Here is a 20015-nt window from a genome sequence, read left to right as displayed (position 1 = left end):
GCAACATGCAGGACACGCATTCAAGTCCAACGATAAGGAATTGACCATATTTAACAGGTTTGGTGTTAACTTCCAGTTAGGCTGTACATTCAACTTAACTAACAAATAAGCTGTAAAAACGAATTAATTAATTAATTTGTGGATTCACGTCACATATGAATTTGGATTTGTGTGCAGTTTGTTCTGAATGTGGACCAAGGTGCAGACTCAGAGAAGGGGCGAGGGAAAGGTTACAATTGCAATCTGCGACCTCACAACTAGAGGCCACTATATTCGATACATTGGTCCTTTAAAGGTAAAACTCAGATCTTATTTTTATTGTTTTGGACTCTGTGTCTCTGATTTCTGTCAGTAATAGCAGCATTATACTTAGCAAGCTAATTGATCTGGGAGATTCTGTTTTTAAAAACTTGTGTCTACTGTCTGTCTATCAATCTATCTATTACAGGTGTTTCATTTTATGGCATCTGCTACATTTATCGAAAAAAGACCTGCCACCAGACTTACTGTAATAAAGTTAACTGACAGACAACATGCAGCACATTGAGCCACATGTTTAGGAGAAGCTGCCATATGGCGTTAATAGTGATCCAATTAATTATACAATCACATAAAATGATATGTCAGTCATTGACAGTTCTCCATATTCACTTATGAGTAAAACAGAGCTTCCATCGTATGAGCCAACAGCATGCCTACGTGCAGCAGCAGGAGCCCACTGAAGCACTGGCCTCATTCCAGATGCTCCTTCCTTCGTCTCTCCCAGGTAATAACAACGCAGCCTTGGCGCTAGGGCAGCATCCTCCTCTTCTTATACGGAGCCCCGATCAAAACAGAATTTCGGTCGACTGTGGCCCCAGCCTGCCTCTACTTGCCTGAAGCTCGGAGGCAACGGCGAGGCAAGTCTTTGTCTCTTTCTCTGTCTCTAATTTGACTCCTGTGTGCAGACAGTGGAGGGGCTATCATTTAGGGGGGGGGGGGGGGGGGGGATGTGAGTGTGCCGTGGTAAACACATAAACAAGATGGTGGAGAGAGAAAAACTGGCCTCTGTCAAGGTTCTGCTGAAGGAGAGGCGCAGTCCGCAGAGGGCAGATAAGAAAGGAAAAGAGGAGAAAAACAGCCCCGACTTGACTCCCTCAGCAGGAAAATGGACAGCTTACACCAATGTTTTTTAAAGCTGGGACCAAGGACCTGAGGAGCCCTTGTCAGTGTCTCACAGCCTTCATTTTGGCATGTAAAATACCAATTTGCATGGTAACTGAATTTTAATCTAGGTTACTCTAAACATTAACATTTTTTGGGGGATGTAATTTCTCTAAAACAAGCCAGATGTTGCTTTATGGCAATAGGCAAACTCAGTAAAGGTGACTGGTAATGAGATTTTCAAATGGGTATTTGATCTGGTTCCTCATATTTGAGCTGTGATCACATTATGTTTCAGTGAAGACAAGAAAGACTGAGATCAAGACAGATTCATTTACGAGTGAGCCGAGGTCACTGAGGAGATCAAAAAAATACTTAAGACACCTGCCCAGAAACCACGGACTTCTTCAGCGTCTTTGTCTCTCCAGCCTTTCAGAAGTTAAGCAAAAACATCCAATAGAGAAAAAGTCCTTCAGACAAAATGTGCATGTGCTCACACTTCCACGCGTAGAAGACGAGGGAGAGGAAGGAAGCGAGTTAGGCATAAGTCACCCCCGTATGCAGACAAGCAGAAAATTACATCCCCCCACCTTCCATTCATTATTAGAGGTAGTTAGCGTTTTGTTGGTCAGCATCGGCGTGCTGCAGCACAATATTCAACCGTGATTGAAACTGGACGGCAATTGAGGCTAAGGCTGGGACACAGATTTGTTTGAATATCTGACAGAAATTTGATAGCTCCGATATATAAGCGCTCTTATTATTTCCCATAACCTTTGAAGAGCTTTTGTCACGATCACCAGCGGTTCTGCTCTTGAGCCACTTTTAATGGTCTCGTCATTCCATCTCAGTCAGCCCACAAGGGAGGGAGTCTCTGTGGGTCACCCACACAGCAGCATGGGAACCGTCTCTGCTTAATGTTCCAGACAGGAGCCTTGGGCAGAACAGGAGGTTCCCTTTGTCCCTCAGCCACAGGACATCTCACTGTCTTTCATTCAACTTCTCCTCCTGAGCAGTGGAAGAATAAAAACAATCGATCGGGGTGCGGAGGTGGAGAAGTGCTCGTGCCCTACAGTGTCAGTTGCCCAGGAGAGTTTCTTCTGTTCATTTGATCCCCAAACCGTGGCCGGGCGGCCTCGTGCGCTGTGTCTGAGCATGTCTCAGCTTTGATCCCAGACAGATCACACAGGTGTCCAGCTGCTCCAACTCCAACAATGAACATGGCCGATCAAAATCTCAGTCTTGGGGGGGAAATTGAAAACCATCAACCGCCTCCTTTAACCAACAGTTGCTCAGTATTGTCTGTGAGAGGCCCACTTAGAGCATGTCCACATTAAACACGCCACAAAGACGTTTTCTGACTGAATCTCTCGCAGTGAGTGCATATGGCATTTCCATTTCGCCAGTGTTTACTCTTTGTTTTCCTGCAGCTTTTGTGAAGCCGTTAGAGGGCTGCTGCTTACTCGATAGCTCTTCATCTTGAGAGAATGAGGTAGGAAAATGTCAAGGTCTGTACCAGTATCTATCGACGCGCAGTGCCTTTCAGGAGATGAGAGCGAAATTAATTTCACTGTGTAAACTGGGTGGTCTGCGAGGGGACCGGGGCCTGATCTGTATTGGGCCATGTATATTAAACAAGTATCAAAGAGCCCCTCATTGAACTTTGCATGGACTAATGGCTTTGGGCTTGACGTGCCTACTGCAAAGATAATTAAAGACATCCCCGTTCAAGCAAAACAAGACCGTGTGGACTTCAACAAGTGTCCAACCCAAAGGAACTAATGAGCTGGTAAATGTGGAAAGGAGGCTATTTTCATATGTTAATGTTACATTTGTAGTGCAGGCTTGTGGAAATAGCTAAGCTGCATAAGCTTCTACTTTCAAAAACAGTAACAAAAAAAAAAAAAAAAAAAAAAAAAATCTATGGTGAAGAGGGGGGGGTTTCGGCATTTTTCAGCATTTGATAGTTGGAGTTTTCTTTTTCTATGAGAGAGAACACTGTCTGACAATCTGAGCCAATTAAAGAGCACTGAGCTGTGACCTGTGGGCTAGGGAGATGAAAACAAGCCTGTTCAGTAAACACTGTGACCGCCCCTCTCTACCGCTACCCTCCTGAAAAGCCAAGAGTCTTCATTAATATTCCGGCTTTCTTCTCCCTAAGAAAAGGCCAAGGGGTTGTGCACACTAAGTAGCATTGTGCTCCCCTGCGGGTTTGGGTAACCTTGCAGCGGTGGCTGTGGTGGGGCGCCCCCGAGTTGGGTCAGGGTCCTCTAAACAGACTGAAAAGGCCCAAGCTCATTACACGGGCCTAGGCCATGCTTGACAAGATGAGGAAACACAAAGTACTCTGAATGATTGAAAAGAGAACTGGACACCATCTGCTTTGGAGTTAAGCTACTACTCAGAGCAAAGTGAAGGCGGTTGAAAGGCGATGGCAAGTATGTTGCAAAACACGAAGGGAAAAATGACCACTGGCAAACTTTTGATAAGACACAAGGTTGAAAGAAGCAGGAAAGCCAGTAAAAAATAAATAAAAAAATATGTCTCCACTGGCGATATCTCTCTCTTTTTTCTGTTCAGTATTTTGTCCGAGATAGTGTGGAACAGCCACTGTGGTCTGTCAGAAGACAAAGGATGAGATTAAAAAAAAAAGGCAGAACACTGAGATACACAGAGATGAAAGGGGTACGTGAATAACTGATTAAGTGAAGACGTGAGAGAGGGAGACAACACAAAAATAGACACGGAAGGGAAAAATGCAAAAGAGGCCTCCCCCTGTGTGACCTACATACCTGCTAAACCTGCTGTCAGTGGTGGCCTGTTCTTCTCTCATCACTCACTGAATTACTTTACATAATCTTTAGACTCTCCATGTGCTGCTAGAGGGCCTGCCGCAAGAAAGCTGCCCGCTGGTGTTTTTAATACCTATTGTGGTTTACCATATCAAGGCGCACTGTCCCCTTGCAGGGAGAGACGGTGGGCGATGTGTCCAACCCCAGCGACAATGTGTCTAACGCCGATGATAAAATGGGACGCGTACGTAGATAGGTACAGGTAGGGCTGAGCGAGGTGTTACTACTATAAGCAGGCAGAGGGAGGCGTGGGTGTTTTGTGTGTGTGTGTTGCAGAGGACACAGCTAAGGCCACGCTCTGAAGTTACACATTGATTCGCAGTTATAAAGTGATGCCTCTTTTGGGTAGCTCAGGGTTTTCCACACTAGATCATGGATCGCACTGGTCAATATAATCAAAGCGCTTGTCTAGACGGCAGTCGGACCAGGAGTTCCTGCACAGCAGTCGTCTATCACCGAAAGGTCAGCAAGAGAGCTGCTTGATTAGTTGACCGGAGGAGGAGCTGCATTTATGTGGGGACGGATTGAGACATTGTTACAGAGAATGAAGACGCCACAGATTCCTATAGTCTCTCTGTGATGTCCCTGCTCTGCAGGCTACTGTTTTCTGTGATGAACTATAAGCTATTACTTCATCACGGGGGTTGTGCCAACTAGCCGACTTGCCATGACACTTTCAGTACGAGGTTAACTAGTCGCCGATCATGTGACAACACGGACGTCTCCTAGAAGACGGATGAGGAGCCCAGTGGGTCATTGCAGCAAACTACCAGCGCCTCATCAAGTGGGTGGAAATAATTCACTTAAGATGAAGCCCGTGGTGCTGTGTCATGCAGAATATGTATCTGAAGAGGTACCGCTAACGCTAGCAGAGGAACGGTCCAAATTACCATCAACAGCAGTCAATTAGGACCAAACGTCAGACATTTCACTGCCATGCATGGAAAATGTTTCAGAGACACAACACATTTTAGTTTTACCCTGGCTACATTAACCTATCATACAACATGCTGTGAAGCAGGGCCGATTCTAGAGTCAGTGCTCCAATATAAACTGTGGACAGAGGTTGACTGACAGCCTGCACTATTAGCCTGCCAGAGAGACAATAAAAACTTTACAACAGTAAAAGTAAAGGCTGTTGCTAATGACTGTGATGTGTTGGTGCTAAGTGATAAAGTTAATACGTCTTGGTAACTTACAGGGGACGCTCAGCCCAACCTAATTTGTGTGCACGCTTTGTCAGAGAGGGTAGGGTAAACGAGAGTGGTGGGTCACACCACTGCAATGCAAGGGTTAGCGCGAGATGCAGCATTTCCTCCATAAAATATTAGGTTTAAAGCACATACTTTCTACTATTGAGCTGATTTCTTTTGTCATTTTTATCTCAGACAAATGCGTTTTTTCAACTTTTATTTTTAGGGGTGCTTGGGTAACATTTAGGGGTGACCCTAAAAATGTGCCAGACATGCCTAAAGTACTATTAAACACTAGTGCTGGTGTTGATTTATATAGGATAAAGTGTCAGACTGATGGTGTTTATGGTGTACGACCAACATAACCCCAGAAAAGCCTCTGTACCTTGTACTGAGGTCAAGAGCATAGATTTTCTACTGTGTTTTTATGTGTGACGTCATCGACTAGTCGCCGTGGACCGGACTCTCTCCACATATTAGTCGACTTTAAAAAAAATCAAGTTGTTCAACCCCCACTTCTTCATCATCCTTCACATAGCATGCTATAATATACAGAACCCTATCAGATTGTCAGATCTGACACTAATGTTTATTTTAATTATCAAATCATTTACATGAATGAATTAATTAAATTTCTTAATTAACTGGGTGATTGTTTGGCCTGTGAAATAACAGAAAACGATTGGGTTTTCCAGAACCCTTGGTGACTTCATTAAAGCTGTATGTCTAAAACCCAAAGCTATACTTAATTTCTGACGGAAAGAAATTATAATTAATGATCACAAATTATTAAAAATTGTAATTAAGTAAGCAGAAGTATCAGTCCATCTCTACCTCCTATGTAGTGAAACATTGTAACTAATGATGTGTCTATGGCGGTTCATTGTTTAGTCCACAAAAGCAAATAAGCCACAGAAATGCCATCGTGTCAGATTCTCTCTACTACCATGTTAAAAATATACTCAGTCATTCAATTTGTTGACTAAATGTGGCAACTTTATATCAAGCTGTGAAAAAAAGGTGAATATCTGAAAAAAAATACAAAAATATTAAATCCAAAGGGTTAAAGACTTTAAAATCCCAACTGTCATGTCTGAGTCTCAAAGAACACCGGTGTCAGTATCTGATCTGTGTTTTCTCGTGACTGAAGCGGCGCCACCATCAAATCTTCCTCACTCCCTCCAGGAGACAGACAACCCGTACGGAGATCACTCATCATTCAAGCGCCGTCTTTTCCGTCTGTGTGTGTTTTTATGGGAGGTGTGTGAGCGACTGTGACTAAAATACGTCGCAGGCTTCTCAAAAACACATTTGTTGCATCTGTGCCACCTGACAAATTCTCTCTCTCTGCTCGGAGTTGATTCATTTGCCATTTTTTTTTTTTTTTTTGTGAGGCAAACAGTAGGCGGAGACAGGGTTGGAGAGATGATCAAAAGAGGAGCTTCAAAGGAGAACAGAAAAAGTGTGTGTGTGTGTGTGTGTGTGTGTGTCCCTCGCCCGTAGCCTGTTAGATGAGGGCCACTCTCTTTGAAGCAGGCTTCTGGGTCAGAGGTGACCAACATAATGGACACTGCGCGTCTTCTCTCCGTCTCTGGCTAAATAAGAGTCCTGTGTCTCCCATCAATAGGAGGATATTATGAGATGACGGAGGGTGTCATCTGGAGTAATAGACGAATCCAGAGAGACTGTTTAAACAAACAAACAAACGAACAAAAAAAAAAAAATAAAAAATGGCAGTGCAGTCGAGATTTTAACTCACCGTCACACAGTCAGTAACTTCATGAGTCACCATGGCAACCGCAAGCCACTCCTAAACGTCACTTTTAAAGTGCTTCCTGCAGTTCTAAGTCTACTTGCATGTGGTTTGCATGTCTTCATTATTTCCCCATGTATTCTCAGTGCACTCTTGACAAATAGAGAAGGGCAGCTTTACTATTTCTAATGCTTGATTCATTTAATTTGAATGCCTGTAGCGGCTCCATTAAGAATAATGGCCGAGAAATTAATGTTTCCAGTTTTGATTAATTTATTTATTTTTTGTATTTAATTACTTTATGCATTAATTTTATTTGTGAAGGGACCACGGTAAAATATTCCTCATTTTATTCACTGAGAAACAGGTTTAGCCAAATCTACCGAGGCCAATGTAGCCTAAGAATGAGAAAAAGAGTCGAATGGAATTCAGCGGAAAAAAAAAAAAAAAAAAAAAAGCTGCAAAAACACACATCATGATAAGACTGTGGGCATCCACTCATGGCACTCAGACACAATGTCTCAGCATGGCTGTGATTGGGGGTAGCTGCTGTTACTGAGCTCCCACAGTCAGAATAAAAAAAAAAAACTATAAATTACGAGCGTTGCCTAATGCCTTCAGCCGGGGGCAGCTTGCTCCCTCAGGAGCCGCACTGTTACAGTATATAATGTTATGCCAAAAGCTAATTGTGTGCTGACAACTCTTAGCCACAGGAAGGACCGCACTGCTCTCCAGAATTAGATTTACATCACCAGTATCCCATTGTTCACAAAAGACCAACACAAAGGGCACAAAACAACCAATTAAGTAAAGCTTGAAATCCTTTTTTTCTTTCTTTCTTCCTTTTTTTTTTGGTATTGCAGACGAGGAAACAGAAATGCAAAGTGCACTTGAACAGCAACAAATTCTGAGCAGAATATACCAGTGAGTTCTGGGATAAATTATTCAAGCGGGCGAAAAAGAAAAAGAAGAAAAAAAGTCCTTTTTGATTTGCAATGGATTACGAAGACATTCGACTCTTTGTACTTGATGCTTTAGCATAAAAGAGCAGCCACGCGGGGTCACAGTGCTGTGATAGTTTGGTGTGTACCTTCACATCGCCAATGGCAAGTCTGCTGGATTTCAGAAGTGCCATTTGTGTCGGCTTACTGTCCTGTTACACTCAAGCTGTTCCGCTAAGGGTGAAAAATACGTAGAAATCAATAACATTCCCCAAACAACACTAGCAAACAAGAGAATAAAACCAATTCTCGAGACAGTTGTTAGAGGGTTTATTATTATTATTTTTCTTTTTTTTTTTTGCACCTCCATTTCAAACATTTCTTATTGTACGTGAGCAGAGAGGTGGATGAATAATGTACATGGAGTTTGGCACCATGTCGCACTTGTGGCTGCAGCTATGCTTTCTGCTCAGAAGCTCGCACACAGTGAGCTGTGGGCGGTTGTGGCAAAGTCGCAGTCAAAGCCATCAATAGTGTATGTGCGACACATCCTGACCACCGGTCAAGGGGGGCGAAAAAATGACATTTTGTGCAGAAATATTCATGGAATGAAGAAAAATCAAATAACGACGAATGATGGAAGACGGAAGATGGAAGACGGATAAACCTGCGTTTACTTGAGTTGCGGTGATGTTCTGAACAACAGAAAAGGTTTGGAAAGCAAAAAAAAAAGAAGCAAAAACAAAAGACAGAAAATTGAAGGGTGAGAGGAGCAGGGGGAATGTCAGCTCTGTGCTCATGCCTCGCCTCTGTCGTGTTGAGACTTAGATTTTTGCGATAGCCTGCTGTGTCCATCTCTCCATCTCTCCCCTGCAGGGTCCCTCCTGTCTGGCTTCAGCATGCCATTACAGTCTGTCCTTACTTGTGCCTCTGGTCTGCACCCAGAAACCCCTCTGAAGAATTCCCAGAACGTTTTGTCCCCCGGGCAGCCTCAACAGGCTTTATCAAAACCAGGAATGTATGAGGAAGACTGGAAGATATGTATTGTAGATTCAGCTCAATCTATCAGTCACATTTTTTTTTTATAAAAAGGCAGCGTTGATTAATGGGCACATACTAGGGCTGGGCGTATCAATCTAAATATCGATAGCATCGATACTAAGGTCAGTATCGGTATTGGATTGATACTAGCACGACGAGATCGATACATTTGTTTTAGTTTCTCTTCTATAAAAAAGAGTTCCAGTGAGCGCAGCTTCTCTCCAAGTCTGTGTGCCTCCATCGACACCTGTAGCAGAAGGTGGAATAGGGACAGAGCTTGACACTTGAATCCTAGCGTCACGGCAGCATCACACAGCTGGCACTGGTGCTGTTATTGAAAAGCGTCGGTACTCCAAAGAGAAGACTGCTACACAGGATGTGAACTCACTTCTGTGGTAGAAAATGAATGATCCAAAATTTTCCTCTGAGCAATTTATTATTTATTATTACATAGTTTTTTTGTGTTTATTGTCTTTGCTAGTCTGACTACTGTTAGAACATTATTTTCCATTGTTGTTGTGTTGTTTACATCGTTATATGTATATGTTGTTGTTCCTTTTTTCTTATTTTAGCACCAATGACAATGAGTTGGGAGAATTATTTAAATTTCATCCTCTTAAATTGTTTTATATTGTAATTAGTTTAGAAAACTCAGTTTATTTGCCTAAATATTCGTCCTGTGTTTTATTATAATCACAATGACAAAAGGGAAAATGATGAAGTTATTCAATGATCATGACATTTCAACAGTATCAGCGATACTAGCCCTGTGATTACTTGGTATCAGATCGATACCAAAACTGTGATCAATAAAGTAATTCTGATTCTGAAATTCCCAGTATTGCCCAGTCCTAGTACTAAATCATAGGTCTTCAACAGGGGGTCCGCAGTCCATAGGCAGTCCGCGGAGGTACTGCAAGGGGGTCGCAAAATCTTTGGTTGATTATACATTTTATATATATATATTTTTTTTTTCAATTTTCCCTCACAAATTTAAATTTCTTTAAATACACATTAACAAAAACCAACATATTTTAGTATGTTAGGTATTTAGCTATGTTTACAGTTAAAACTGTCAAGTAGATAATACTATTTATACATAAAATTGACAGATAAAGAAAATAATTGACGGATTGACAGTTTTAACTTTAAACATAGCTAAATGTTTTGTCATTAGAGGAATCTGACAAAAGTCGACGTATAATATGTTACGTTGTGATTGGCACAGTAGCAATAGGGGGCGGGGCCTACTGTGTATTATTTGAATAGCTTACTATTGAATACAAAACGATAATAATGATGTATATTTATAAACAGCACTAGTTTAATATAGAACACATGTAGTAGGTAGGGGGTCCATACTCCATACTTTGCCCCTGTACTAAATTGACAGGCAATGTAAAAAAGAAATACCAACCAAAAGCACTCACAAACCTTATTCATGATTTGTGTCCGTGCAGCGTACGACATAAAAGGTGAAACTTGTAGCACGAGCTGCTGTGCCATAAAATCTTACCTATGGAGCAAAGACAATAGCTACAAGAGCAACACTCCTGCAGGAAAACCACACTGCATGAAGGGAAAACAATTCCTGCCCACAACTCTGATTTATTTATTCCTAGCTTAAGGCAAAGGGAGTGTTATTTTAATTTATGGGCGTACCATGAGCTTAGTGAAGCGCGTGCCCACTCTCACAAGTCACCAGAACAAAGCTTGCAGAGAAGAGATTCCAAAAGCAATAACATCCTAGCCCCCTATTTTGATTTTAAAGCATGTCATGAATATTCATAAATATAGGCTGCTTCTGATTCAATTTTTGGGAGCCTTTATAGCGTCCAAACTATCAGCCTGAGAATCTCACTGCCTGTGCAGGAAGATATCTAATACACATGATTTATATAGTGGAGCATGCAGCCTGATTTAAAATACTATATCTCCCTGCTGCTTTTCTTCTTATATATCTCTACTTCACAGGCATATTCAAGAGGACAACCCCCCACAGAATATAATATTTGCTCCACACTGTTTGGATTATTGCTCTGGTTTATTATAAGGTTGCATTAAAGTAATTTATAGAGTTAAGAACAACATGGCTAAATCCGTGAACATAACTGCTGCATATTCACATGAGCAGACTTGCAAAGGTAAACAGCAGATGGTACAGTTTGGCAATACGAAGTGATAAGACATCAGCAAATGACCCGCACAGTATCCTGGATCTTTATCCACTTTAGGGGAGCGCGTGTGGACTGAATAAATTACTAAAACTCACGGGTTCTAACGGTGATGGCGGCGAAAATGCATGAAACACAAAGCTGTTTTATTTAGCTTTGTATTATTTAGTGTGACTGAGTCGGGGCTGAGATGCTTAGCTGTGATACACACTTCCATATGTGCAATATTGAGCAACGTGAGAACGGCAGGGTGTCAACAGACATCGCTGACAACTGGCAGCACGTGGATATAAATGTGCCAGATGTTGGTTAAAGAGCGCTGCAGAGGCATGTCTGTCTATAGTGCATCCTGCAACGCGGAATCGCTAACATGTACGACGTGACCCGTCCGCCGCGAGGTTCATCAGCGAGGCTTCCCGCTGAGATTACGTTCAAAGGATTAGAAGGCAGCGAATAAGTTGGATGTAAAATGCAGCCACAACTTCAGGTGCTGGCTTGCGTTAGATGCCGGTTTACTGTAAATCCCTCTCGGGAGCTTGCAATTCAATTTACACGACTTGACAATTAAGCAAACAACAAATTAGAGAGCAATACTCAACGAGAGCCAAGAACTCTTCCTTTCCGAATTGATTTTCCCCGATCTCGTGTTTAAGAACTTTAGATTTATCGTTGAAAACGTACAAATTAAGCTACAAAGCTTAATACATCTCTATCCTGCCTGCAGCGATTTTCCATTTCTGCGAAGACAAGAACAGTCAATTCAAAATGTTTTATATCGCACTTTCTTATATTCATGTGTGTGTCTGTGAATTACTTCTCGATTGGGAATATAATAAGAAAGCAGTGAGTAGAAAATAAGGTGGAAGTTGAGAATCGGAGGTTCAGAAGACCCCCAGACACACACACACGCGCTCTGACTCACAATTTCCCGTGCACACGTGCAGCCACCTCAAATTCAGCTGTCCTCGAATTGTTTGATTCATTACTCATTCCTCCCATCATTATGAGCCATTTTATTACTCCTTTCAATGAAGCAGATTTAACCTCCGTGGCTACGAGCAGGCAGCCTGATTACAGTTATTATTTTTAATAAAAGGTATTGGCTCTGGAATCATTTGGTCTCCTCCCGTGAATGCCTGGTTATGTGTGGCTAAGCCAGGCTTTGTTGGCCCGCATGAGATTCAATATCTGGGACGGCTTGGGCGCGCACTCCGTCCAAGGCCCCGCTCTTCCACACAGAATTCAATCTGCCTGCAAGCCCGAGTGACACCGCTGTTTACTGCCTGACAGCGCCACCGCAGCCGAAGGTAACCCAGACAGTGACAGACAGTGGCGGGCTCAGGAAAGACACATTCAGCGGGCTGGAGTGAAGCTCTCCAGTGAAGGGAAGCCTGTAGTGTGTGTAAGATATATTCTGCGGGCTTCTCGGAGAGGACAGAGGAGGCTATCTGAGATGGATCTATCAGGAATTTCCACTCTCACCCCAAATTAATTGAATGTCAGTCAAAGGGAAAGTGAAATGGAGGTGAGAGGGTGACTCAGACCTTTGTGTTAACGCGGTGGTGGGAGAAGGACGCCTGGGTTTCGCGGGTCTTGCGTTAAATTGTCAAGACAGTGCACTTAATAAGTGAGAAGCCACAGAAAAAACAGAGGTAAATAAAGACGGATGTCCCATGTGGCCTGGAACATAAACCGTGGCTACACTGAGAGAGACGTCCAAACAAAGTGACTGGCTTTGTGGCACTCGTAAATAAAGTCTAAATATGTCACAACCTCACTAAACAATGGTCTCTAAATCATACATCCATGTAAAGATCATACAGGACTGTTCTATGAACAATATCTTTTATTTAGATTTAATTATTCAGCACCACTGACAGCAACGAAACATAACAACATCCCTCTCTCAGTGTTTTCCAACTACTCTACACAGCTTGTAGCACTAAGCAAGCTATGTTGCTACTGGAAACTGACATATATATCTACAAAAGATCTTTCTCGCTCATTTCTTGTTACTTAAACAGAAGTAAATTTGACTGCATTTGAAGGGGGCTATTTTCAGCTGTGGATTCAAGGCAGGGGTGTCAAACTAATTTTAGTTGAAGGGCCACATAGAGCTCAATTTCAACTCCGAAGAAGTAGAGGTACGGTATGAAAATGTCGACACTTAATGAAACATCCTTGTGGTGTTGAGTTCTGTCCACTGCCGCTACTAAGGAGACCAGCTGCCATCTGTGGGTCTGCATTGTTGAGTTGCATCTCTGTCCTGTGTAGTAAACCTGCACGGTTCATAGCTGCAGCTGGGCTAACCTACATCACATCGTTCAGTCAAGCCCAACACTGTTTAAGGATTTTCTACTCTACCACTCTTCAGCAGTTCACTTCAGTTTTCCTGCGAGGTAGTTCCCTGCAAACCAGCTATTGACGTTTTGTCAACTTTTGAAATGCTATTCCGTCTTTTCCTGGTTAGAGGCGCAGTAGCTCCTGTAGCTCCGTTCAGGCTTTGGTTAACTTTAATAATTAAAGTCCTGATTTTGTGCATGAATACTTGGCCTCAGTATTTTCTTTTCCAGTAATGAGTAATCTAACGTGTAACTATTTCCAAACCAGTAATCAGATTAAAGATACTTATCCAAGTCGCTGTGTGTTAGTATATTTCCCATTTTCCTGAATGAAAAGACATATTTTCGCTTTCTTTCTGTGTCTGGGAGCGACGTCACGTACGCGACAAGTCACGTTTCCGGCATGAGGACAACTCTCGGGTAATACCATGCAGCATCACAAACGTAACCAGCTGGAAATACCACCACTATTTTGAGACTGAGGAGCATTCATTATTTATTTTGAGGCTCAAGGGTCACGGGTTCGCCTCCCAGACTTTGACTTTGGTGCAAAACCAGTGAGTTGGGGAAAGTTGAAGAAGTTGGTCAGGCAGGATGTTGTAGAGGAAATACTGCCTTTTTTTTAATTAAAGCATATATTTTAAAGTAACTTTTAATGTAACTTAGTTACTTCTAAAATCAAGTAATCAGTGAAGTTATTTTTCAAAGGAGTAATCAGTAATTGGATAACCTTTTCAAAGTAACTCTGCTTGACCTGGTATATAAACGGCATCAGCCTGTATAGTTAACTTACCCCCTTCATTACAGGTGTACAGGGGTGAATTTTTACATAACTGTCATGGATGCATAGTTATGGGCACGGCTGCTTTGAGTGACTGCTGGGTGCAGTCACAGGTCACTCTGCTCAAGACTCCACTTCTCCTTTGCATTTTTTGTTAATTAGCCAGGAGTTAAGTGAAGTCCAGCACTGTGAAAATGTCACGATCTTCAAAACTGCTCCTCCTGAAACCGACGGGTGATTTCGCAGAGGGTTCACCCATCTTACTTTATATAGTCCACAATAAAATATACAATGCCCTTGTGAAGATTTATCAAAAGTCAGATGCGCTGAAGAGAAAAAGACTTGCCTTATAATTACATTGCAACTTTCCAGAATAGGAGTTGTTATGGTTGTTACCACATGTGTGATCACACTCACAGTAATATACATACATATACACTCAGATCCTAATTAAAACTGAATGAATGCATTCTAATGTAACATTAAATCTTGGCTTCAGGAAGGTAATGGTGTTCAGCATTGGCTTAAAATAACAGAGAGAGCTGTAAATGTGACTCTGTTTTCATTTTGGAGGCTGTCGTTTGCAGTACTGTTGTGTTGTGTTGGGTTGTACTGACACATGTCTCTATTATTTTGACAAGCACATTTTAGTCGGCGGGGTAAAGTGTTTAATCCGACACAATTTAAGAGCACCACGAGCTACGTCCTCCCAAATGATCACACGGTTGAGTTACCATCAACATAAACGTAACATTACGACAGTCAGGAAGTTGTTTTGACTGTTATATTAGGCAATCCGGACCATTATGACCCGCGTCCACCACAATCTGCACGACACCACAGTCAGACAGAGAGGCTTGTTCAGCGTTAGGCTGCTGTCTCTGACAAAATGAGGCAGTTATCACATTTTCAACAACAAGCTAAACACCCAAATAAAAATATATCTTCACGACTTGTAAAACGTCAAAAATAGCCACAACAGTGAGTCTTGATTTTACACTCCACTGCGACTGGCCGTTCAAAACATCTCCATCAGGGCTTTCTCAGATGTGCCAAACCACCTGAGGCTCAACTTGATGAAACAGATCTTAGATTGGGAATGGCTGAGTCCAACCCCAAAGCCGCAGACAACAACAACAACAACAACAACAACAACAACACTGAGCCCTCTAATTCAATACGCAACTACACAAATACATTAAACTTGAGAAGAAAAGTCACAGTCCTTCAGTCCTTCATACTCCCAGTCACATCACATCATCATCTTACCTTCCATCTCCACAGCCGCGTCGTCGTCGTCTGCCATCTTAGCAGCAGGCGGCTCCTCCTCGGCTGGAAGAAAGTGAGCAAAGTTGTGATGCAGGACCGCGCAGTCAGTCATGCAAATGTAGCCGTTAAGCAAAGCTAATACATCGTCTTTGTTAATGTGCCTCGGTGCGTGCACGTGTTGTTGACTGCGATACGCCAGTGACAGATTTTCAGTAATGCATGAGGATCCGTGCTCTTCTTCACTCTGTTTATTCTACAAGGGAAGAAATTTGCTGTTAACAAAATAAATAAATAAATATTCCACCAGGGGACATCATTATTGTGCATTTACGGCATAGCTCATCCATGAACTGTAATTTTAAACTGCGGGCAAAACAAAAAATGTAAACATCTGTTTCTGTTTTGTTATGCAGTCATTATGCCGACCATCAGGGTTTCTCCGATTGATCTGACTTCTTCATATCCGTCTGCCTCAGTGGCCTGTGGTTGTTTTGATATGTTCAGGGAGAAAATAAAATGAAAGACAAGGTAATCAGGCTATCACCTGGGCCTTTTTTCAGGTCTGTAATCTTGTTTTTTTTTGTGACTGACAGCATGTGTAAGGTTTTGATGTAAAAACTGCCCTTGCATTCACACCTTTTTCTTCACTTTTATCATGTTTGATGCCCTTGTCGTCGCCGTCCTCTTTGCCTCCGTCGGTACCTATATCTTCAGCCAGCTCCTGGTTTTCATTTTCACCTCCGCACTGCTCCTGGTTTGGCTCTTCATTGACCGAATTTTCATCTGAAGGCACATAAAAAATAAAAGGACGTACGTTTAGGGGGAGTGATAATTCCCGGCACGGGAAGTCAAAGCCTTCACATTAATTCCTGTAAGAGCCTGCAGAAAACAAGCTCATGCTTCATTTCCGCCGACAGAAATCTGTCAGAAACATTTTCACACCAACAGGTTGCTCTTTTTCAATCTGAATGGAGGCTGACAGGACAGAAGGAAAAACTGTCAGAAGCACGAAAAACCAAGGCAAATACTTTATGCTGTACGAGGTGGTTTAAATGTAAATATGATTTATAATCGTGTGTTTTTTGTTAGTTGCTACATGGCCCGTAGCACGTCATAGGATTAGGGTGGTTATTACCGTTTGTAGACCTGTGTAAATCTGAGAAATACATGCAATGCAAGTAAAGTTTGGAGTGAAAGACACTTGCTGTAGGTAAACAAGGTAAAACAGGTCTGTGCACAAACATTACATTTTACAAAGTAACCAAGGCCACAAAACTGAATGGCGTATTGATCAGAGGTGTCTGGTTTTTCAACTGCAATACGCTAACAAAAAAAAGCTATAACTGCTACATTTTTGGCTGAATCATCTTGCAGGTTTTTTTTTTTTTTTTCCAAACCATATACCTTTGCTTTTCCTCGCTTTCTGTTTATGTCTCATGAGGACATAATCACACATCTCAGATTTTGGATGGTATCCCGAGGCTACATTTGCTAGAAATCGCTTATAGAATATCGACAAAATTCGTGTTCAGAGAGCCTCTATCTGTCAAAATCTCTGTCAATGGGATGGGATTTGAATAAAACCCAAACAGAAGAGCGGCAAGGCACCGCTCGCTGGCAGTATGCAAATGCTGAATCTTAATTATATAGCAGCAGCAGCAGCAGCAGCACAGAGAATATTTGGAAAAGAGAAATGGTTCTGGCTCAAAGTTAATGGTCGTCCTTTTGTGTCACACATACACACGCACGCATGCATGCACTCACACACACATACAGCACAAGAGAACACATCAGAGTCTTTTATACGGCTCTATTAATCAGATGCATTTAAATCTTTCGATACTACTCAGGTCTGTGCTGCTAATAAGACTGTGCAGGTTGTACAGCATCTTTCACCGAACTCTGAGCTGAAGTCAACGATGACAACATTGTGTAATCACAGCCCCGCCCATGCTGGAGCCCTGATTCATAACTGCACCATACCTAGATTCTGACTCGCCATCTCCACATCTTCATTTACTCCCACATCTGGAAACAGAAGAGAAATTCAAAAGAGTGGAAAGCATTTGAGTTCAGCGCTGGTGCCTGCAGTTGAATAGACTTGGCTTTCGATATCACCTCAAACAGCCTTTTCATTCCATCTCTTTGTCTAGCTTTGTCTTTGTACTGCAGTATGAGAGCAATGGAACCACAAAGACGTGCATAAATTAAGCGACAAAAAAAAAAAAAAAAGAAGGGAAAAAGAATGTCACTTCTAAAGCCATACATAATTGAGGGATTTCTTTGTTCCAGGCTTCTGTGATAAGGGAACTTTTTTTGGGGGAGGGAGAGAGTGGCAGCACGCAGGGTGGAAATGCTGAATTGAAGCGAATAGAAAATTCAATTTTTGATGACAAACGACATCAAGAAGCACTGGTAGCGCCGAGAGGCTCAGAACATGCGTTAATGGTCCGTAGAGCCATATTACCGTCGTCGGCCTCTTCTTCTTCAGCCTCGTCACCTGGCCCCTCTTTACCTGGAAAGGGACAGAGAAGAAACATCAGACAAATGCGAGCGTGCACGGGAGTAATGTCAGTCGTTCATCGTGGAAAAATAAAACAACTGGTCATGCTATTGATCTGGATCTGAAAAAGTTACGAGGCACGTGTGGAGGAAAGATGACCAGCAGCGATCAAACCGTTCCTCCGAGGTGAAACATTTATCACGTGAGAGCTGGCAGCACCATCCCGTTTAGCTCCTGGTGCCCTTTATTCAGCTACTTTCTTTGACCTCAGTTTTTAAGGTGGACAGAGTTTAATTGTCACAGTCTGCTTTTGTAACAGTGAAGAGGGTCTCAATTTACTGCAGTGGATATTCATAGAACCGGATTAAGAGCATGCAGCTGTGCGAGAGTCTCTCTCATGCAATAATTAAGCGCCACCGTGCTTTAAGCTACATGCTAATATTAGCAGAGTTCGGTACATGTATATTGACACGTGTTATAATGTTATGTTATATGCTTTGCATATATTCTGTGAATGCAACATGTACTTTAGTCATGAGAGTATTTGCCCACATGGCAAACTTTGTCTTATGTAAACCCAAAAGGCAGAATTTCTAAGTAAAACTTTAAACCCTCCATCATGTCTGTTGCTCCCACCTTCCTCACTCCTTCTCTTGCTCTCACAGACGCGCACTCTCACATACACACACACGTAAACCAATGACATTTGGGACAAATTGAGTAAATGAAAGCCATGACACCAATAAGAGAACATGCTTCACAATGGCTATTGTGCAGCTTCTATAATTGCTTTTTTAACAAGCTGCAGCGAGAAACCATTTTTTCATATCTATGCAATTTTGCCCTGTACTCAGAACAATAAAAATGCCAGCCTCTATTAAATGGGAAAAAGGCCAGTTCTACCAGTGCCGCATGTTTGTCTCAAGTACCTCTGTCCATCACACAGAATGCTGGTGACACACAGTAGATGGCAACCCTTTCTATTAATCATGACTGGCATTTTCAGATAGAGCCACAGACAGGGGGCTGAAAGGAATACTTCATTGGGAAAAACAGCGAAAGATGAATGATTCACTAGCCTTGAGGTCACCCTAAACCTTCCTCTACGTATGAGTGCTGTATCTGTCTGAAGTGATCACAAAAAACCTACATATTAGATACAACAATAGGCCGAATGTAATTTCCTGCGTGTTATTTGATTATTTGAGTTTGGCTCGATTCGTTTTGTGATGAAGGATGTTAAGAAACCAGTTGTGGATAAAAGCTCTCACACACACACACACATATATATATATATACACACACACACACCAAAACTAACAATTTGGTGTTGAGCAGGTGTGATTTATAATGGTTTAGTTAAAATCAATTAGAACTGTCTTCAACAATGCATAAAGCCGACTCTGTGCGCTGCCCACTCATGTGCTCCGAACAGCAGGTGGCAGCATTGCCACAGCTTTTTTTTTTTTTTTTTTTTTTTTTTTTTAACCAACACTCCCCTCTGCAAAACTGTCATCCCCGTAAATCATGGTCTGACATACTTCACACAGAAGGGTCCGGCCAACACCTCAAGACTTTTAGTGTCAATACTCCAATGAATTCCACTTTGAGGAATATAGTGACAAAAACTCAATTTTAGACACTCGTCTGCACTTGCGTCGACTGCACAGCAGCACTGAAGTGTTTTTCCGGGATAAAGCGTTTTAGACTCACACACTCATACATGATTTATTTATTTCAACCCCAGATTCAGGGGTACAGTATTACAAGGATATAAACAATTTAGATGATATGCTACCTTCCTGGTGTGTCCTACTTGCATGGCATGTTGAGTAAACATCAGCTGCACATGATATTTTCTGGGAAGTAAAAGTAGTATCTCATACTCAGTAACAACCAGAAATGTAAACAAGGGACCTTGCGCACACACACATGCGCACAAGCTAGGGTCTATCTCTCCCCCGGTCCTGTCTGCCTTTCCTTCTATTAAAGTCAGCAAAGGACAAGAAAAGATAAAAAAGGG

At 42.2% G+C, this 20015-nt stretch overlaps 1 protein-coding gene across 3 annotated transcripts in view; it reads right to left on the bottom strand.

Moving 5' to 3' along the window:
* macrod2 (mono-ADP ribosylhydrolase 2) overlaps positions 1-20015 on the bottom strand; it is a 396798-nt gene that overhangs the window by 7170 nt on the left and 369613 nt on the right. For all 3 annotated transcript variants that reach the window (XM_047602588.1, XM_047602589.1, XM_047602587.1), the window contains exons 12-15: positions 17957-18004; positions 17473-17517; positions 16126-16272; positions 15490-15552 (exon numbers count right to left, since the gene is read on the bottom strand). In XM_047602588.1, the coding sequence (XP_047458544.1) occupies positions 15490-15552; positions 16126-16272; positions 17473-17517; positions 17957-18004 (303 nt within the window). The remainder of the gene's footprint in view (positions 1-15489; positions 15553-16125; positions 16273-17472; positions 17518-17956; positions 18005-20015) is intronic.

The sequence above is a fragment of the Mugil cephalus genome, chromosome 13, assembly GCF_022458985.1.
Source record: "Mugil cephalus isolate CIBA_MC_2020 chromosome 13, CIBA_Mcephalus_1.1, whole genome shotgun sequence".
NCBI classification, from domain to species: domain Eukaryota; kingdom Metazoa; phylum Chordata; class Actinopteri; order Mugiliformes; family Mugilidae; genus Mugil; species Mugil cephalus.
Note: the sequence above shows the minus strand (reverse complement) of the source record. Positions and strands in the feature narration are given on the sequence as shown.